The 23027-nt window shown below is 31.3% G+C and overlaps 1 protein-coding gene across 4 annotated transcripts in view; it reads right to left on the minus strand.

Moving 5' to 3' along the window:
• Positions 1–23027, minus strand: part of LOC105216010 (G1/S-specific cyclin-D2) — a 209998-nt gene that overhangs the window by 100146 nt on the left and 86825 nt on the right. For 3 of the 4 annotated variants that reach the window (XR_008471510.1, XR_008471509.1, XM_054232249.1), the window contains exon 4: positions 20295–20440. Coding sequence is in view for 2 of the 4 variants with exons in the window: in XM_054232249.1 (XP_054088224.1) it covers positions 20295–20440 (146 nt within the window). In the remaining 2 variants the exon portion in view is untranslated. Of the gene's footprint in view, positions 1–12598; positions 15977–20294; positions 20441–23027 lie in introns of those variants that run through there. The other variant, XM_029042728.2, reaches the window with a different exon arrangement.

Consider the following 23027-nt stretch of genomic DNA (forward strand, 5'->3'; position numbering starts at 1 on the left):
TAATCATAATGGTAAAATCATTAAATTAATCAAATAATAATTGAAAAATAATTAACAATAATTTATTTTTTTGTTAATTATTATTTCATAACTTTTTTTATTTATTAATAACTTTTTATATTTTTTTAAATTAATTTTTTATTTAATTATTTTTAAATTATTATTTAAGTAATTAAGTAATCATAATGGTAAAATCATTAAATTAATTAAATAATAATTGAAAAATAATTAACAAAAAAATTAATTATTGTTAATTATTATTTAATTATATTTTTTATATATAAATTACTTTTAATTTATTTTTAAAGTAATTATATTTAAATTATTATTTAAGTAATTAAGTAATCATAATCGTAAAATCATTAAATTAATAAAAAAATAATTAACAAAAAAGTTAATTATTGTTAATTATTTTTTAATTATTATTTAATTAAATTTTTTTATGTATTAATTACTTTTAATTTATTTTTTAATTAATTAATAATAATTTATTTAAGTAATTAAGAAATCATAATCGTAAAATCATTAAAAATCATTAAATCTAATTTTCATACAATTAATTAATTATTCATAAAATATATTCTAATTATAAATACTTTTTATTTATTTTAAAACATTTTTTTTTATTTTTTTATTTCAATATATTATAATTTCGTCAATATAATTTTAAATTTTTTTTTTATTTTAAATATATTTCAAATCAAATTTGATGCTTCTAGTAATCAGAATTAAAATTTAAAATATTTTTTTTATAATTTACGTTTTAATTTCGAAAAACAAAAACAATGTCCCTCAATATATATATCAAACATAATTTAAAAATTCCAAATTAAAAATTTTTAAATATATTTTTTCCAAAAAATTAAGTACCAAAAACCACTAATTAGCAACTTAGCAAATCAATAGCAACAAATAATAAGTAAGTTAAATAAAAATGTGCATAAAAGTGATGACGAAGTATAGAACGAAGGATGAGTAAAGAAAAAGCTTCCAAAATATTTGCCTCCAAGGTTGGAAGTTTTTTTTATACATAAAAATCAAACCAAAAAATAAATACATACTAACTAGGTACTAAGTAAAATAATTAAGTAAGCAAAAAGAACTAGAAAAAGAGAAGAAGAAGAAGAAACAATATTTAGTAATAATGTAAGTAAATCATTTGAAGACGTTCAAAAACAATAATGGTGTAAGCAACAAAAACAAAAACAAAAAACCGACAAAAAGAAAACAGAAAACAAAAAAATCGATTTTATTGATGGTAAATTTAATGGTTACTAAAAGTAATTAAGCATTAGTGAAATGAAAAAATACAAAATAAAATTATATTAATATTAAAAAATTCAAAATAACAGAAAAAACTACGAAACAAACACAAAACGAAAAGAAAACAGTTAATTTAGTTACATAAAATAGCATATAAGCAGTGACAGACAGACCGTATTGTGGTCCGTATTGGAAAGGCTGGTTAATCATAAAGAATAAAACAAAAAACAAAAAACTAAGAAACAGAAAAACAAAAACGAAAAGTTAAGTAAACGCAAAACAAAACAAAATGTAAAACGAATAAAAGACGAAGAGCTGAATTGGCAAGGCGTGGCATGTAGCATATGTGCCCGAATGTTATGTTATTCCCACACAACATTATTTCCAATGTACTAAATATCAAATTGTAAGTTGCATTTTTATCAAAATTTAAAGAAAAAAAAAACAAAAAATATGGAAAAACAACAAACTCATGCACTGCAGTTTTCAGCCGCGCACTGCGCGTCCCCACGTCGCTGACCGTTATTTGCTGGTAGCATAGAGCGGCCCACAGCCATGCATGAGATTTAAACCGCGCTTCCGGTACCAAACGTCAAAGGGATTCCAAACTCACTTGTGTGGTTTAAAAATTGGCTCACTCATGTGTGGGTGGTCCGCTGATCGGTCGGAGGCCATGGGGGCGTTGTCAGTGCAACGGCGGAAGCGGGACAGTGTGTTAGCCAAAGTGTGAAGTAGTGAGCAGAGATGAAATCCAAATGAAAATAAATGTATTTTAAATGTTAAACAAAATCTGTGTGTGTTTTTCAATTAAGTCTCGAACTACAAGGAGTCATATACAAAGGATTATGCGTATGTGCTAAAGGAAGTCCAATCGAAGAACCGCTTACCCCAACCTTTCTAATATCATATCTACCGACTCTTTTTGTAGGCAACGTAGAACTTTGTACCAAACGAGAACAATGATGCACTATTTAAATATCTCTCTACCCTCTAGAGATCACCAGGCTAACATTATTATAGTTGATAGTGAGGCGACTAGGCTAAGTTGTCTTTAGAACCCCCGGTGTGCATAAGAGCCTTTCGCTATATATTATTGTTGCATGAAAATAAATAAATGGTTATAACCACGAAATTAAAAAGAGATGTGTTCGTTATAATATTTTGCCTCTATGCCAAAAATGGGCAAAATCAGTTCAATAATTCCTCTAGACCCCATATACCTCATTTACAGATTTTCAAACTTCCAGTGCCGTATATATCGGACAATAGATGAGATATCTATCTTGGGTATAATGTAGAATGGGGTCCTAAAATTCCTCTTAGCTGTATCCTCTACGCGGATGTCGCCTAGACTATGACAGTGCTGGCAGGCGTCATATAGCTAAGGCCGGCATATCTATCCATTTATTTCCTTTAGGTGTACTGCTTTATATGCTACCCAGAAGGAGATGGATGAGGGAGTTTCGGTCATTGCTAATGAGGTGCCTGGCGGTAGGTAAAAAACGCTAGAGGGGTAGAGGCCCCAACCCAAAAACTCACAATTGAGGTAAACAAGAATGAAAAGCAGGCTAGGAAATTAGTCCAAACGTCGATGGGAGATGAGGCTTCTACCACCGGTGGGCGGAGTGATTCCATAAGCTGTGTCGCCAGCGGCCACAACTCCACTGCAATCGACCGTGGGTACCAACTCAAGAGAGTGCCCCGGAAGAAGTAATGCAAGTAGGGAATGAAGGCAACACTGTGTTCCCGAAAATTCAACCCTGTACTAGATCCTGAGGAAAGAATGGATCCTCATTTTTCGCTAATTTATAACTCTTTCGTTAGTTACAATGTTCCCTTACCAAAGTGTTGCGCATTCTGGAGTTCTTTAAGTGTTTATGTTCTTCCTTGTATGGAGATACTTTAAGGGGGTTTCGATCCGATTTCAGCGGTTTTCAGTATTACAGAACGCGTAGAACTAAGACTTTTAATATCAGATCTACATCAAATAGACTAAAGGAAATTTTAGCTGAACTAAGCAAAAATTCCATTTTAAATAAATAGGATACCCATCCGGAAAACTATTTGACTTCGAACACTACCCAACATGCGACCAAGAGTAAAAAATCCGTAAGCGCCTACATTCATATGATCTCAATTTGAATTTAGCACAAGCATTTATATAAATTTGTCTCATTGCTTTTTCGATTACTCGCTTGAAAATATTATTATTGAAAAATTAAGACAAAATCAATATAATATTTGATCAATGCAAATTTTGTTTTGCAAAATCATCTGCAATTTAATCGCAACTCCTTTTAAAAATGAGAGAAACAAAGAAATTGTAGCAAGCCACCGCCGACCCCATCATTAAATGTCGGCTACGATCAAGAATTTGGCGCATTGCTACGCAGACGAAATTCGGTTGAACTCATTGCTCCGGTTAATTTGATCACCACCTTAATCAGTGGGACCGGCGACTAAAGAGAGAGAAATAGCAGAAGAAACAACACACAAATGGAACTCGAGTGGCGTAGATTTTCCGTTCCATTTGTTCGAAGCTGGCATTTGAAAGGAAAGAAAGGAAGGTGATGTATACGGTTGCTGGCATTACCGAAATATACGCCGGTTGGCGCTACCTGATTACATTCCCAATATTGTTAGTGTCTTGTATGAAGCAACTTATTTTCAATTCGTTTCCCTACTTTCATTCTTTAGCCGCCCAACTCTTTGTCGATCATCTGCTTCATGCTATTTTTGCACTGCTTGTTTTTCGTGAATGTTTTCGTATCGAATGTTGGCTAAACTTTTGTTCCGCTACAAACTTTCATTTCGCACTCAATTCAATCTGTAAGGCCACACCTCGCTTCCTCGCGCACCTACCCAGCACCAGGTAGTGCAGCAGGCAAACAGCTTCGTCGTCGCCTCCACCCAATTCCAACCTGTATTTTATGGCGCATTAACGATGCGAATCCACAGTGTCGGCTGGCTGTGCGCAGCACTTCAAAGGAGCACGGCGGCAACGACCGTGATTTTGCAACATCGACAGCAGATCGTCGAGTGAACCGACAACAACATACTTATTTGCATGCTATCCGCTTGCCGAAGCGGCGCGCTGCGGAGAGTCTCCGTCGGACGGTGGCAGTCAACAAAACATTACAAAGAGGTAAAAGGTTCAAACTGCATTTTAGGTGATCAGCCTGCTTTGGGGGTAAACAAAAGACACTCGAATGTGTAGCAGAAAGGATGGTCTGAGAAAACGAAAAATCCGAAAACGAAAAGAAGAAATCGAATACAAATGAAATTGTAGACGTGCTGGTTGATGGGTAGTTGCAATGCCGAAGACATTCATAAATTCTTGGAATCATTCAACGATTATGAATGAAACGAATTCCGTCTCAAAAAGGCTTCATAAAAATGCAATGAGGATGGTTGCTTCGCATTGGTAATGCATTTTTAGCTCACTTTTGTGTTTTCTTTTCATGTCTTTCATAATGATTTCATGATGGTCTGAACAATGCTTGTAAAGAATTGATTCATATATTGTACACATTATTATATGATGTAATATTTCTTATATACTTCCGATCAAGCGATTCGAATTTATCCCTACTAAATGAAATTTTATTTATAATCGATAGGTAAGCTTCGATCACCACGAATATTTTTTTGAGTAGCGAACCGCTTATGAAAGTGCCAGAAGGCCCGTCCGTTGAGCGGAAATCAAGGAGTACTCTCTTAAACAGGTGGTCCTTCCGAGAAGGAAATCGCGCGCTCAAAATATATAAGATCTTGCGGTGTAGATCATCCTACTACATTAGGAATCAAAGTTAAGTAGATCATCCTACTACAGCGGGTTCAACCAAAGCACACTTCTTTCAACTCCTAAGATTAATCATTGTTTCAGATCTTTACTAACCTTACTGATAATGAGTTAGATTTACTCAACTCTACCAATTCTACTATAAGTTTCTGACCTTAAACCATAAAACGCTATTTGAATAAGAAACTTGTACACAAATCTTTTAAAAACCGAAGCCTTAACTGAATACAGAGAAGAAGAAGCTTTCCTACAATTATAGAGTTTCCTGAAAAGTATTTTTAACCCTTGACCATCATAGGGGAAAAAAAACTAAGGGTCTTTAAAAAATTTAATGAAACTGTTTTCCAAAAACTTCCTAAACTTCCTGGAGACCAGCATCTTTTCCTTCTTCTTATTCTTACTGACTGGAGTGGACACCGTTTACGCGGTTATAGATGAGTCCACAACAGCGCGCCACGCATATCTCCTTTTGGCAATTTGGCGCCAATTGGTAATACCAAGTGAAGACAGGTCCTTCTCCACCTGGTCCTTCCATCGGAATGGAGGCCTCCCTCTTCCTCGGCTTCCCCCAGCGGGTACTGCATCGAACACTTTCAGAGCTGGAACACTTTCGTCCATTCGAACAACATGACCTAGCCAGCGTAGCCGCTGTCTTTTTATTCGCTGGACCACATCTATGTCATCGAATAACACATACAGCTGATGAGCTTCTACGGTATTCGCCGTTGCCAATGTTTAAGGGACCATAAATCTTCCGCAAAACTTTTCTCTCGAAAACTCCTAGTGCTTTCTCATCGGATGTTGACATAAAGTAGGACGGGAATGATGAGGGACTTGTGAGTGAGAAAAATTGCTGACTGTCATTCATTTGGCAGTGGCCAGGAACGATTCCTTTGAATGTGGCACAAGCAGCTCACGACTTACAGACTTAGACCAAGTATCCTCTGGGTAGCCAACAGACATCCGTTTAGAGGCGAGCTAAAGTGAGAAGACTAATCCCGGTTATGCGGTTGTGCGTAGGGTTTGGGACCCACCACATAAAAACGTATAACCAAAGAACAGGAAGAATCATTCCCTACATGTACAATATTGAACCTATATAAAATGCGATATAAATCGATTCCCACTCAATTTGAAAATTTCCGAAATACATCTAAATCGACTTTTTATAGTCCCTATGAAGTTATTTTACTGATTTATATATTTGGCTCACACGCGTCTGACAGTCTATGTACCTTAGCATAGATACATGTCGAACATGTAAAGTTAACCTATTAGTAATGAAAACGGGGTCGATATTGGAATTGCGAATTACGAATCCAAAAACCACACGCACACCAAGAAATGCTTAGTATGTTAGACAATTTTTCCGTTATGTATAACTTATGTTAAAAACCATGCGTGGAGTGGTGTCTCTAGTATATAATAGTATAGTTTAGTATATATGCATCAGAATTTATATATTTACATCGGAATCGAGTCATCGAATCAGCAAGTATAATTTAGTTGAAACGACGCTAGTCTTTGAATAATTGAATCCCAAAACTTTTTTATTTTTGCAAAGTACTACTTTACTTATTTTACTTGAGTGTCTTCGTTTTTAGATTGTATTTCATAAAAATGCGCATTGACATAGTCTAGTGTACTAGTTTATTTTATTTTAGAATATGAGAACATTGATATTATTAGCACAGGTATTTGAATTTTAAATTGATCGTTATGTATGGTGACGAATCGTGTTTTCTATTCACTACATATAAAACTGAATGCAAGCTCTTTTTCATAGGAAGGAGGGTACACCATATGTATGTTCTTGAACCCAGTCGAAAATGAAAAGAACGAACTCGCTCAATAGTTAAGAAACTTTAGCAGATCAGATAATCTCATTGATAACAAAATTAAGAAAGGATGCAAGATAATTATGGTATTTATACAAAAACTATGGTCAGTTTGACAGATCTTCACATTGGGCCTAATCATTGAATCCGCAGTGAATTCGATTTCGATACGATAAAGATCGAAAATTTTCTTTCATATTTCCGCAACTCACTCATCTACGGATAGATTTCGACCAAATTTCTTTTATTTTCGGATTCATTGATAACGTAATTAGCGACATCTATTAGACGCGGAATGTATTTTTTCGAGTCGGTAAGTGAGTTCAACGTGATAGTAAATTTTATTTTCGATACGGTTTCAATGATTTCGACGTAAAATTTTTCGATCGTATTGAACCATATTTCGATCGAAACGAATTCAATAATCAGTGCCATTAACTTGTGTCACAAGAAATGAAAATAGACATGAAAAAATCTTACATAAGAACCTGATTTACTAAAATTTCATAGTCAAACGAGACATGCGAATAGTAATAAATTGGAATTATTAGAGTGATGCTAATTCTAGAATGTGGCCTCAATAAATTACTAAAAACTTGTATGATCTAGTACTAGCTCGGGTTGTCTGTGGAATACCATCTTAGACTATTTCCCGTAAACGACATTCTAGAAGTCAAATCACCAAGCATTGTAGTAATAAAACTCCAGCTACACCGTGATACTGGAGCAATTTCGCTCTGGATACTGAAGCAAATTTAACTTCTGGCGATCCTACATGTCCTACATGCAATGAGTCCTCGTCGGACAATAATCAGCTATGCAAAATCATTAAAACAAACAAGTAAGGAAGGGCTAATTTCGGGTGTAACCGAACATTTTATACTCTCGAAATTTATTTATTTAACTTTATTAATGTAACACACAATTTGACCCACATATATTCGTCATATATAGTGCATAAAGTCCATTGAAAGTTGGAAACCTTAATATTAGATTAGAAGCACCGAAGTCCTCATGTTCGATATATATGGCCTTGAAAACCTATGGTCCGATTTCGGATATTTTTAGAATGGGGCTGCCACACTATAAACGTAGTATTTCTGCAAAGTTCTGCATCGATATCTTCAATAGTGCTTACTTTATATATTGTAAATTAAACGATTCAGATCGTCTTCAAAGTTCTGGTACATAGGAAGTAGGCGCGGTTGTGAAGCGATTTGGCCTATTTTCACAACATATCATTGGGGTGTAAGGAAACTATTACAAACCAATTTTCATTGAAATCGGTCGAGTAGTTCTTGAGATATGGTTTTTGAAACATAAGTGGGCAATGCCACGCCCATTTTCCATTTTGTAAAAAAATCTGAGTGCAGCTTCCATCTGCCATTTCTTATGTGAAACTTAGTGATTCTGGCGTTTTTCGTTAGTGAGTTAACCCACTTTTAGTAGTTTTCAATATAACCTTTGTATGGGAGGTAGGCGTGGTTATAATCCGATTTTCTCCATTTTTGGACTGTATAAGGTAGTACCTAAAAGAAACGACCCCAGAAAGATATTTCCTTGATATATCTTTAGTAGTTTGCGAGATATGTACAAAAAACTTAGTAGGGGGCGGAGCCACACCCACTTCCCCAAAAAAATTACATGCCCCTTCATAGTGCGATCCAAATACCAAATTTATACTTCCATATAATTTATACCAAATTTTACTTCCATAGCTTTATTTATAGCTTAGTTATGGCACTTTAAGTGTTTTCGGTTTTCGCCATTTTGTGGGCGTGGCAGTGGTCCGATTACGCCCATTTTCGAACTTAACCTTCTTATGGTGCCAAGAAATACGTCTTCCAAGTTTCATAAAGATATCTCAATTTTTACTCAAGTTACAAGCTTGCACGGACGAACGGACAGACACACATCCGGATTTGAACTTTTCTCGTCACCCTGATCATTTTGATATATATAACCCTATATCTAACTCGTTTAGTTTTAGGACTTACAACCAACCGTTATGTGGACAAAACTATAATACTCTCGTAGCAACTTTGTTGCGAGAGGAGGTTGGTATTTTAGATGGGCAAATTAGGTAATTGTCACGATCACAAAATACCGTTAAGTGAAATTCGCTATAGAGGATCACAGTAGAAGAGGATCGGTAGTGGATCATCTGTGGTTCCAAAGCAAAAAAAGAAATCCAGAAATACATACGGCGGAACACTCATCAAGCCGTTGTTTATTAAAAAAAAAAATAAAGGAAAACAGCCGAATGGCTGATATAGCTTTTTTTAATTAATTATAAAATTTCAAAATAATATTTTCCTCATTTTAAAATTTTTTTTTCATGGAAAAAAGTCTGTTTTATAGTTTATTTTTAAATTAGACAAAGAAAGACACCAAGCTCCAGCTTTCGGTGCTTCAGTCGACAAGGAAAAATATTGTGCAAGTTTTTTTTTTTTTTCAAATAACTCAAAATGTTTGTACATTATTTTACCTGAAAAATACAACACCCCCATAATCACCCTGTAAAATAGAAAACATTTAAAAGTCAGTTTTTTTGAGTTTTATTTATTTTTTGCTTTTTATTGTATTTCATTTTTTATTCTTTTTATTTGCATTTTATAGCTTTATTAACTGTTAATGGAAATATTCACTTTTTATGCACTATTTTTCTTTTCATCTTTCACTTGCACACTTACACACATAACTGTACATATGATGCATGCAAACAAATGCACTGGAGAGACAATCCTTTTTTTTTTTTGCGCGCGTTTTCATTTTTTGTTTTTGTTGATTTTTTTTTTCATCCTTTTTTTCGTTATAATGTCAAATAGTAGTAGTAGTAGATATGTTTTGATAATAACGACATTGCGAGAAATACACGAGTTAAAGATAAAGATAGTACGGATTAAACATATGATTGTTATACATACATAAATGTCTCGACTTAAAATACATTACAAATACACAAAATCAATATACATACATACATTAATATTAATATTAAGATTACATACATACATTGATATTAAGATAATATATATATATATTAATATTTCATATTACATATATATTTTAATATAGTATATTACATATATATTATATAATTTTTATTATATATATGTATTACATCCATAGTACGCATAACATTCGCAACAAAACACAAATAACCGTTATGTGACTACTACAAACAGACGTGTATACTAGTTAACCCTTGTAGAATATATATATGTAGTTGTTATATATATGATTGTTGTTGTTGTTTTTTGTTTTAATTTGCAGTTTTTCGAATTTTCATTTCCAAATTAAGTCAACACTGTACTTGTTGTTGTTTTTTGTTTAACTTTTAAGCGCCAAATACTTATTTTAAGCATTCTTTGTTGGTGCCTGAATTCTAAACTGTTTTCATATACCGTTATTTCATTACTTTTACACCGACAAAATTTTTTTTTGCCATTTCAAGTTGGTTTTCAACTCAATTAGCAGAAAATCACGAAATATTGAGCACATTATATTTATCTGAGTACTTTTGTAGTAAACAACCGCTTCTACTACTACAACAACAAATGCATATTATATGCCAAACTACATAGTACATAGTATATATGTATATGAAGGTAATTAGTTAGTGGTTTACAAACTAAAAGCTATTAACGACTAAATATTTAATATATACATTGCTTAAATATAAAAATACAGTAACTAATTGATTAATTTAACGAAGTTTAATGTTAAAATATAATATTAATTTTAATTACATTTATTATTATGGTACTTAACAACGACTTTAGAGGGTTGTGGAGCTGTGGATAGAGGGAAAACACTTTAGCACACTTTAATAGTTTACTGTTTGCATGTGGGATTTCTAAAATGACGCAGTTGTGTGGGTGTAGCTATAAAATATTAAAATTACTTTTTAACAATTATTATTTTTTTTTGCTATTTTTTATAAATATTAGTAAACTACAACGTGCTTGTAGGTATGTATAAGTATGTCGTAAAACTAGTTTTTTTTATATAATTTTTAATTTTTTTTTTTTTTACAATTTTCAACAGTTATTAATATTTTTTTGTAATTTTATAATTTAACAATAAAATATTTGCGCTTAACAATGTATAAATGCATTTGTATCAATTAACAAATTAATAAAGAAGTTAAAATTTTTTTCGAAATTTTTCGTAATTTGAAAAATGTCATATTTTAAGGTTACAAAACTACAACGTCAACATATACAACGGTTTATACGATACTAATGCTAACACTACGTACAGTTACAATGCATTACAAATACAATTACAATTACTTAATTATATAAATTACAGAAAAGAATATTTTTGAGATTATAAACTAAATATTAATTCATAAAAATATTTTTTAATTAATTTTTATACAACTTAAAAATGTTTACAACAGTGGTTATGATATTGTATGTGCGCTTAGGGAATATTTTATTAAAAAATATAATAATATTTTATTAAATGATTTTTTTTTTATTTATATATTCTTTTTAATAAAATATAATTTTTTTTTATTTATATATTATTTTTAAGAAAATATTATTTTTTTATATTTATATATTATTTTTAATAAAATATTTTTTTTTTTATTTCATAAAATTTTTTTTTTGGCCCCAAAATACTCCATACACTGCCCACTGTTCACCAATCTACCGTGTTATATGCATTTCAATATATGCTTATATAACAGATTTATGCTTTTTCGCAAATTCACGCATAATTAATTATACCCGGTCACTGCAATTATGTATTTATTGTATTTGAGTTGCAATTGCATACTCACACATGTATGTATGTTTGTATGTATTACACTGCAGGTATGTCTGATTGGTTTAATGTTTTCGTTTTTGTTGTTGTTCTTGTTGTTTTTCGTACTGTTTTATTTAATGTTTATGTAAAAAAAGCGTAACTAAAAGCATATTTTCCCCCTTCACTGAATGTAACTGTGCATAAAAAGTCCATATACATATGTAACTGTTATGTATGCTAATATGCATAACGGCACATTATATAGTTTAGGTATATATATTTATATATAATATAGACTTTTAGCACCTACTGACCCTACTAAATCGAAAAACTATTAAAAACTCACTACACTTAGCGCAAGTGTATATAGCGCATAAGTTATATATGTATATATACATACGTCTATATATATGTATGTATCCATTATATGTATGCATGTGTCGGTATGTATTCGTGTGTGTGTGTGTAAGTAAGTGAAATCACAATCACAATATTCTTTGCAAGACAAGAAAACCATACTGACCACCTTTAATTGCAGCCAAAAAGTCACAAAGACAATCTATTAAATTCAGTTTAAAAAAAAAAAAACAAAAAAATACAAAAACAATAAGAAATAAAAATACAATAAATATGTAAATCTGCGCGCAATTAACTGTGCATTACTAAACGCTTCCTTTCATTTTCCAGCGAGGATAAGTTCCATATGTTAGCCTAAGTTAAACAAAAAAAAACGCTATATATATGTATGTATGTATGTATGTATATGTATTTGTATAGTAATAAAAAATTCTAACAAATTTATGCGGTAAATTAAGTCGGAGTCGGAAGTTACGCGTATACAAGAAGTGTGTGCGATTGCTGGCTTCGTTCACTGCGAGGGGGAAAGAAGGGGTGATAGTAAGGCATAAAAAACCTTTCTGCGCGTTGTCTTTCGTTTGTTTTTTGTATTAAGATTATATGTATATGAGTATATGTACTAAAATACATACAAACATATTTAGTAGTAAGGCTACACATAAGTATTATTCATAGTAGAATATAGTTGAAGTAACGACTTTGACTGTTGAAGGAAAATTTTAATATAAATGCAGACAATTTTCGAAGTTAGAGTTTCATTGGAAATGATATAGTAAATATTTTTGAAATAACAGGCAAATTTTGAGCACAGAATTTAGTTTTTGAGCAAACACTTGCCATATTTCTAAAATGCTATTCGATTTTGAGCATAGAGTTGGCATATTTCTAAAGTCCAACTAGATTTTGAGCACAGAGTTGCCATATTTCGAAAATAAAATTAGATTTTGAGCAAACAGTTGACATATTTCGAAAATATTTTCAGTTTTTGAGCACAGAGTTGCCATATTTCTAACATTAATTAGACACAAGGTTGCCATATTTCTAAAATGAAATTAGTTTTTGAGCAAAATGTTGTATTATTTCGAAAGTGAAATTAGATTTTGAGCACAAAGTTGGCTTATTTCGAAAATAAAATTAGTTTTTGAGCACACGGTTGCCATATTTATAACAATTAATTAGATTTTGAGCAAACAGTTGCCATATTTCTAAAATGAAATTAGTTTTTGAGCAAACAGTTGGCATATTTCTAAAAATTAATTAGATTTTGAGCAAACAGTTGGCATATTTCGAAAATTAAATTAGATTTTGAGCAAAGAGTTGTCATATTTCTAATTTTCAATTAGATTTATAGCAAAGAGTTGCCATATTTCGAAAATGAAATTAGTTTTTGAGCACAAAGTTGGCATATTTCTAAAAATTAATTAGATTTTGAGCAAACAGTTGGCATATTTTCGAAATAAAATTATTTTTTGAGCACAAGGTTGCTATTTTTCTAACAATTAATTAGATTTTGAGCAAAGAGTTGTCATATTTCTAATTTTCAATTAGATTTAGAGCAAATAGTTGCCACATTTCTAAAGTTCAAATAAATTTTGAGCAAGTTGTTTTCCTATTTCTACTATTCAACTAAATTCAGAACAAAAAGTTGCCTCATTTCCAAAAACTAATTACGTTTTGAGCAAGTAGTAGCTCAATTTCGAATCAAAATTTGATTTTAAACAAAAAATTTACACATTTCGAAAGTCCAATTAGTGGTGACTATATTTAGTTACTAAACAGTATTAAAACTTGAAAGAAGAGTACCGTTAATATGGACTTAAACTGAATAATATAATTGAAATTATGAAACTCTTTCGAGAAAACTCATCAATACGTTAAATAAACCGCTTGAATATTGTCTTTGCAATTAATTTCCCTGCAGCCAAAGTAAAGACTACAATAACAATCTTTTAGTATAAGAAAAAGTAGTTTTTCAAGGAAGAAGCGTCATAAAATGTATATTTCCCACAAGTTTATGTGCGTCAACTGCTAAACATATAACTAAATATATGTACTCGTATATATGTAAGTGGTATGTATGTATATAACTAAAGCCTTGTATGTACCTGCATAACTAAATGTTAAATATTTATAATTTACAGTTGTTTTTTTTTTCTTTTTTTCCCAACTACTGTCTGTGTAGGTATGTATGGTATGTGCATGTAACTATTTACAAATTTATATATTGCTCCATTATTAAATTGTTTGTGTGTGTGTGTGTATTTAATCAGTCTATTATTTTCGTTTCCTTACGCTTTGAGGCGTTTTTTTTTTACTTTTTACAAATTCAAGTGGCTTATACAAAATAATTAATTCATAGAAAAAAAAAGTGTTTAAAAAGTTTAGTACAAAGCGAAACATTGCTAACGCACTAAGCTGACTTATAATTACTGTAAATATATATGTATATATGTAATAATGTAAAACTAGCTAACTAATAATAATAGTTGTATGAAACTCTTTTTTTTAGCTTTGAACACATATGCCTTTCATATATTGCCTATTTTAATGGTTTGTGCCACAACAATTTCTCTGAACGGCGAAATTGTTGGGAGTGTTGTTTGATTCAAGAGAAACTAACAGGTTCTATTTAGCGATTTGTTTTTTTTTTTTCTCTTTTGTATAACTATTTATTTGTACTTGAAGTCTTTTTTTTTAAACAAAAACAAAAAAAAATAAGAAAAATAAACCAAAATTTTCAATTCATTTGCTGCTGAAAAATACGCATGTATTTTAATGCTATTGTGTGTGTGTGTGTGTTTGTGTTGTGTATGTGTTCATTCGCAATACTAATTCATTTAGTACATTTTCGCTTACATGCTAACTTCATATATATATGTATATGTATATATATATATATATCATTCATTCAATCCATATGAAAATTTTGGTTAACTTACTTACATACTCACTTATAAAACTAAGTATAAATGTAGGTAAATAAACTGACAAGAGTTTGATTTTTCTTTCTAACTTTCTTTCTATATATGTGTGTGTGTGGGTGTGTGCTATTTTTTTTAGGTAGGTTGGCAGTATATGCATATAATGTATAATTATATAATAATAATAATAGTAATAATAGCATAAATAAGTAATATTTTACATTGTTTTTGCTTTTCTGCTAATAGAAAAAATTAAAAAAAAATTACATACATACATGTACATATGTATGTGTATAACTGTATATATAAACTGCAACAATTGACTGCTTGCTGCTTAGATAGTGCACAAATAGTGTTTGTAACTGTATTTTTTATGACCTACACTGCCGCCGTAAGCGTTGTAGAGTGCTGCATGCTAATGTAGTATGCCCACGCGCCTAAATGTAGGCAACACTCGAAACCAACTCGTATGCAGTTGCATATAACAAATTTCTAGCACACATTTTACAAGCAAAATTTGGAATTCTATATATGTGAGTGCGTTTACTTTGCGCAAGTAAGTAGTAGCACTTCTAAAAAGTAGTAGTAGTTTGGCGTTCCAAAAAATATGTATGTATAAATTCCTGAGATGATAACGTTAAATTCAAAAAAAAAAAAATAAAATAAAGAAATTAAATATTTTCAACATTCAAATTGCTTGGTTTCACAGTTAGTTTTACTTTTTTTTGGAGTCGCACGGTTTGCGTTACTAATTTCGTTTGTCTTCTTTCATTTTTTTTTTTGCGTTGTTTTTAGTAAAATTGAACCAAAAACTTATTTAAATTTACGATTTTGTATACAATTCACATTGTATGCACATGTTGTTGCTGTTTTTGTTGATTTTGATAATGTTGTTGCTGCTGCTGTTGCAGTTGCGGCTGCTCCGTAGGCTGCTGCTGATGATAGGGTTCCGGCGTGCTGATATACGACGGCAGGTTACGACTGTGCTCCTCGAAGATGACTTCCATTTTCTGCATACACTCGTGCAGGTATTCCTGTAAGAAAAGCAGAGTGATGAGCAAATGTTTTTTTTTTTTCGAAAAAAAATTTACTATTTTATGTTACTAATGGTGTTGTGCTGTCTTGAACTGCTTAATAAGTAGTGACTTAAATTTAATTTAACTTAAGGCCATGCTAATATTTTTTTTTGTTTCTTTCTTTTTCTGCATAAAGTTGCGTTAGCTTCTTCTTTGCTTCACTTTGCATTTGCTGCCCTGCTTACTTGCTGTACACTTGACTATATACTTACTGGCTTGATGTTACTGTAAGTAAGTACTAAAAGTTAGCTTATAATATACAAATTAATATACTAATAACTGATACTCAACTCAAGAAAGTCCAACATGGTTGCAAAGCATCCTTATCTTAATTTTTTTTCAATGATTTGGTGTTTACCCATATTTTCGTTACACAATACTCTGCTTCTTTGCTGAAGCAGCTTGTTCAACTTATATAATTATGTTAAAAATTTGAGTCTTCGAGTTTTGTTTTCACACATACACTCAATTAGGCTATTCAATTAAAGTGTGTTATCTTAAACTTCTGTATAAGAAAAATGTAAAAGCTTTCATTATATACAATTTAAGTAGTTTATGAAAGAAATATTATACTTCTCCAGCCAATAAAATGGTGATTTGACGTCACACCATTGTAATTGACATTTCCTTTGATGACTGCTCATTTTCTTAAAGAAATTTGCAGATTTCATTAATTTTTCACTGATCAAATTAGAACAGAATTGCATAGCGAATTTTATACAAGTAATTGTAAAAATAATTTACTGACAATTAAGTAGTAATTGACTGTTAATTAAGCACTAATTGAGTGACAATTAGGTACAAATGGACTGACAGTTTAGCACTTATGGTTTGAAAATTAACCACTAATTAACAGTCAATTAAGTACTAATTGAATGACAATTAAGCACTAATTGAGTGACAATTGAGCATTGATTGACTGATAATTGAGTATTAATTTACGGACAAATGTCTGACAATTAAGTACTAATTGACTGACAATTAAGCACTAATTGAGTAGTAACCTTACTTTAACCAGCTCTCCCAAATAAGGTTTATAGTAAAAATTGTTCATAATTAGGAGTATAGCATTTAGTAGAGGTTAATTAACCTTATTTAAAGGCTTCGTATATGAATTCAGAGCAATATGGACTTGATTAGAATGCTCCAGCATAAGCTAAATTCCCCTTTAAAGAACTTAAAAGCTGAAGGTTCGCTGAACTGAGTAAAATGTCCGAGTATTTTTGGCTAAAACATTTCATCATCGTTAGATGGCAGTATAATTATCTCAACTATATTTTTTTAACACTTACGGCATACATTTAATTAACTTAAGTAAAACTTATTTAAACAGTACTTTAAGGCTAAGCAAGCAACGAGTGTATTTCTATTTGTATTAAAATTAAGTACATACTCTAATTAGACACACTCATTAATAAAGCGCCGTTTCTTTATGTTCAAATGTATAAAAATACGTTACACTGTCTGTCCTCGCACTGACGCTTCGACAAAATGCCACACGATTGTTCAAGCACATAAATATGCATGTCACTTCAAATATGATTTGCTCATTATCAAATAAAAAACAAAGTGAAATGGGGAGGAAAAAAGAATTGAAATGAGTAAAAGGTTATACACGCTTTGTCGCCTCAAAACAAAAGCCAGCATTATTTCAAAAGCACCGCAATGCAGCGGAGTGTCCGCGATCGCACTCGGAAATGTTTGACCTTATGCATACATATATGTATGTACACACAATCGCATCATTGTGGTGCAAAAACAAATTTGCCTGTTCGCATGTACGGTTTTAATGCGTTCTCCTGCTCATTTGCAAATTAATGGAATGCCGTAAAAATTAATTAACAGCATATAAATTGGAAACATAGGGATATTTTCGAATCGAATCGAATCAAGGCATGAATGTCACATGCGGTGTGCATACGATTAAACGCACCATTAAAATGCAATTAAATTTTTTTACAAAACAAAAAAAAAAGAAACAACAACAACCAGACCATGTGAAACAGCATGATTTTGTTATTGTTGGCTGATTCTCTTGCTTCTATAATTTGTTTACAAATTTCTTCGGAAACGCCTGCCTTGATTGACTCACCTCTGGCAACGACTATGCAAAATTATGCAATGAAAAGCTTTTCGCAAGTCGAGGTTTAGGCACTTTATAGGGAGCGACTTTAATAATTAAGTCAATGCTTTCCACAGTTGTGAAATATATAATTGCAGGCGTTAGCAATTTCATCAGAAAAGTGTGATATTTCATAGTTCTAAATATAAGTGGATTATATAAAATTTTATATTGAGGAATCCATATGAGAAACTACACTTAAAGGAAGGTAGAAAAAGATTGGTAAACATTTTTATATATTTGTATGTGTTTATGGTTTAATTATATCTGATTCTTAAGCTTCATTTGATGGGTGAACTATAAAAATTATTAGTTGCATATCATTCAATTAAATTCAAATCAATTCACAGAATGTTGCATACTTTTCAGCGCGTAAAGCTAGGTAAAAGGCTCTAACACTCTAATATTCATGGTAAATTCGAGTATCCTATTTATATTATATTGTTTACTTAGTCATTTATTTTACAAATGAAATATTTTGGCAAGCATTTCCCAGGAATTTCCATTTAACTTTCACGAATTTCACTGAAATATAGAGCAAGACCTAGGAGCCATATTGGATTGGCATATCGGCTTTAATATGTAGTTACAATAATATTTATACTCTCGCAACCTGTTGCACAGAGTATTATAGTTTTGTTCACATAACGGTTGTTTGTGTCTCCAAGAAATATAAAAGTTAAACTTGGAACACATGCTCCTTGGCACCCTGAGGAGGTTGCTTTCGAAAATGGGCAAAATCAGTCCACTGCCACGCCCACAAAATGGCGGAAACCGAAAACCTATACAGTGTCATAACTAAGCCATAATAGGTAGGTTTTTTGTATATAACTTTTTACAGTCGTTTATTTTAGCCATTTCCTTATACAGTCCAAATGAATGAAAGAAATCGGATAATAACCACGCCCACCTCCCATACAAAGGTTAGGTTGAAAATTACTAAAAGTGCGTTAACTCACTAACGAAAAACGTCAGAAACACCAAATTTTACATAAGAAATAACAGAAGGAAGCTGCACTGAGATTTTTTTACAAAATGGAAAATGGGCGTGGCGTTGCCCACTTATGGGTCAAACAAGACCCAAGAACTATTTCAAGAACTATTCGATTTATTTCAATGAAATTCGGTATATAACACTTTCTGGTCACCCTGATAACACACGTGGAATATGGGCGAAATCGGTTCACAACTACGTCTACTTCCCATATAACTCAATGTTGAATTCTTTTGATTCGTTCACTTTATAATACATATATACATTAGGAACAAATGAAGATAGCGGAATAAAACATTACACAAATACTGTATTTGAGCTGTGACATCACTTGTGGAAAAATTGTCAAAATCGAACCATGACTTTTCAAGGCCCCAGATATCGAACATGAAGAACTCAGTGCCTAAGGGTAATTTTTCACCGAAAATATAGGTAAATCCCTCAGATATTTTAATGTAATTCATTCCCTCATTGTATCTTGGTGGTGAAAACGAGTGAAATCTAAGCCGAAGTCAGATATATTGTAGACTATTCACTTATGTTACGTAGCGTTGCCTACCTTTAGGATGGCATATAATGAGCAAAACCACAATAAAGAGATGAAGGGACTAAGTGTGTATCAGAAACATTGCAATACTTATCATTTTGTAGTCAAAATATATTATTTATGGTCTGAATGATTAATTGTACTATAATTTTTTACACAACCTCTAGAGACATTTTTTAAAAGCAGAAAAGTAGAAGCTGACATTTGACGGATAAAAGGGTCTGCCCCGAATATATAACATACAACGTCATTACGAATAAGAACACAGACTTGAGCAAGTAACAGATATCTAAAGCGATAGAATAGGAAGCAGAGTGGTATGTTTTGTAGTAATCAATCGACAATTAAGACTTTAGATGATGCTAGTAATAAGGTAAGATACAATTAAGGAAAGTGGGAACCCCTTAACCTAAATATGAACACTTTTGAGAATATCTCCTCGGTTATTTCATTATTTCACATTCTTAACTTAACTCTTATTTAAGACTGTGCAGGTTGGAGTCGAATATCTATTTTAACATAATCTAAAATAATTTTTATCATACTAATTCAAATATTTTAAATTTTAATATAAATATATTAAATCTAAAATTTAGTCTATAAACCTTCTTACCTGTTCAATGCTGGTCAAATCGGTTAACAAATCCAATAGATGACGCAACTTTTGTCCAGTGCGTAAATGCCAATTTAAACCACTTAAGGCGGCGGCGATACTCGCAGCGGCAATGGTACTGGCCGAGTAGATAGAGAAATAATGTTCTGAAAAATATAAAAAAAGCAGAAAATTATTAAAATGAGAAAATTAAATAAAAATTTGGAAATTGTACTTAAATTAGATATGAGTAGTTAACTTATATTTTACATATAAATTTAATTGAAATATGGATGCAGCTGAGACAGCATATTCTTAGCACGAGGATAACGAGAACTTAACGAGGGTGTGGAAATGAGTTGAACATCATACACACCGCTCAATTATTTTATAAAAACAAAAAAAAAAAATAAAAATAAATTAAGCAGCTGTTGCTTATGGAGTCAATTACAAACTGATTAAGATTAAATTAATGGTGAGAGCGTTTGTGAAAGTGAAAGTGAGCATAACGCGTTTCACCCCATATAACTAGCTATATAACAGTAAATCAATTATGAATTTTTTTTTGTTTCAGCGCGTGCCCTTTTCCACCCAAATTAATGAATATTGATATGGATCTGAGAAAATGTGAAACGAACTCGCCTCAAATCCACTTCACAGAGGCAATTCACATTGTTGAATTTTCCAAGAACTCTACAACTATTGAGTGCATGGAGCACCGCATATAACGGTTTAAGCGCATGCCTATCGAATTATCACCAAACAGTGAAATGGAACTCTGCCTGAGTGAATGTGCGCTATTCAAATATTTCGCATGCACAAATGTTGCACATACATAATTCCCAGATGCAATACACCACACATGCCCCGGCCACATGCAACATGCAACATGATTAGACAGTCACGCACAAGTATTAGCTGAAAATGCAGCTGTGCAAAGTAGCATCCGCTGCATCGTCGCCATCAGCATCATCATCATCATCATCCACCCCCCTCTGTGTTGTTGGCAGCACAATCGAAGATGTGATGTATGTATGTATAGGTAGTGTGTGCGTGTAATCGATGCGATTCGAATTAACCGTTCATCAATGACGTTGATATTGCCACGAAATTTATTATTAGCCGAGGTTATAAGATCGCCAGCTTGCGCGATCATCATACATAATATGTAGCAACATTGTACGCATATTACAACAACCAATGCGAAAAATGATTGTTACAACTATAATAAGAACAATGTGAAACAAAAGCCACATCTGTTTTCTTGGCGAAATGACGGAGTTTGAGAACTAAATACTTATTTGATCTGCGAATTGCAATTGGTGAGACCCTGAGGCAATAATTGCAACAACAACAAAAAAAAGATTACAACAGTATCAACAACAACTGATTTGCAAAATGTGTGAAAGTATTTCAACATTTTTAAATTCATTCACACATTGAATCACAGCGCAGCACCGCACAGTGGGTCAGAGAGTAAAGAAATTCGAAATAAAAAAAATGAAAAAAATATTAAGAAAAATTAAATAATATTTACTTAAAAAAATATTTAAAAAAAGTGAAAATATATATAAAAAAATTTAAGAGAATATTAAAAAAAAATGTGAAAAATTAAAATATTTAAAAAAATCTTTTAAAAATATATAGAAAAAATTATAAAAAAAACCGCAAAATAATTTAAAAGAAGTTTGAAATAAAAAAAAGAGACAAAAAGAATAATAAAAATTATAAAAAAAATCTAAAAAGAATTTAAAAGAAATTTTAAATAAAAAAATAATATACATAGAAAAAAAAATAATAAAAAAAATGTGAAAAAAATAAAATAAACAAAAAAATTAATTAAAAAAAAATTAATTAAAAAAAAATTAATTAAAAAAAAATTAATTAAAAAAAAAAATATTATAAAAAAATCTTTCAAAAATATATTTAAAAAAAATTACAAAAAATCTGAAAAAAAATATCTGAAAAATATATTTGAAAGAAAAATATTGTAAAAAATCTGAAAAATGCACTGTAATACTCACAATACAATTTAATTATGAAATGTCTAAGAAAAGGGATTAAGCTTGGAAAAATGTCTTCCAAAAATAAGTATATTATTTTTGTCTAAAATATACGATTTTCTTTAGTTAAGTTAGAATGATCCCATTTAGCTCAAATATGCAACGTTTTGTTCGACAATTTTTTGACATCCCTATTGAAAAAACATACCTCAGTCGATTTTCACAAGCTTCTCTTGAGACGAATTTTTCATCAGCAAAATCGTTAGCCATAGACACTAGCAAGTAGTAATCACTTGGTAAAAGGCTCTGTCTTTAAGATGGATGCATAAGAAGATCCCGACCAAACTCTCAAAGCTGTTCTGGCAAGTCCCTATCGATATCTGTGGCCAGGCGCTCTACTAATAGAACACAACTCCTCTCCAATTATCCAAAGCTGTTGGTTTCTGGGAGATTGTTGACTTCAGACGGTATAATTGTTGAAGTAGACGTCCAAATTAAAAGTTGGTGTGTATGGAGTGCAACTCATAATTATTTTTACTCTTTTTTAGAAATATGTAATTTTTTCTGATAATCTAATAATTTTGTATTTAATTTTTTTTTATTAATTTTTTATTTAAAAAAATTCTAAAATTTTCTACGCAAAAATAATTATTTTTTTAGTAAATCCTTCAACAAACTGTCCCACTGTGCGCCGCAGTCAGTTACATTAACAGCAGACTGGCTGTATTTGCATTCGCACACACACACACAC

This window comes from Zeugodacus cucurbitae, chromosome 5, assembly GCF_028554725.1.
Source record: "Zeugodacus cucurbitae isolate PBARC_wt_2022May chromosome 5, idZeuCucr1.2, whole genome shotgun sequence".
Taxonomy (NCBI): domain Eukaryota; kingdom Metazoa; phylum Arthropoda; class Insecta; order Diptera; family Tephritidae; genus Zeugodacus; species Zeugodacus cucurbitae.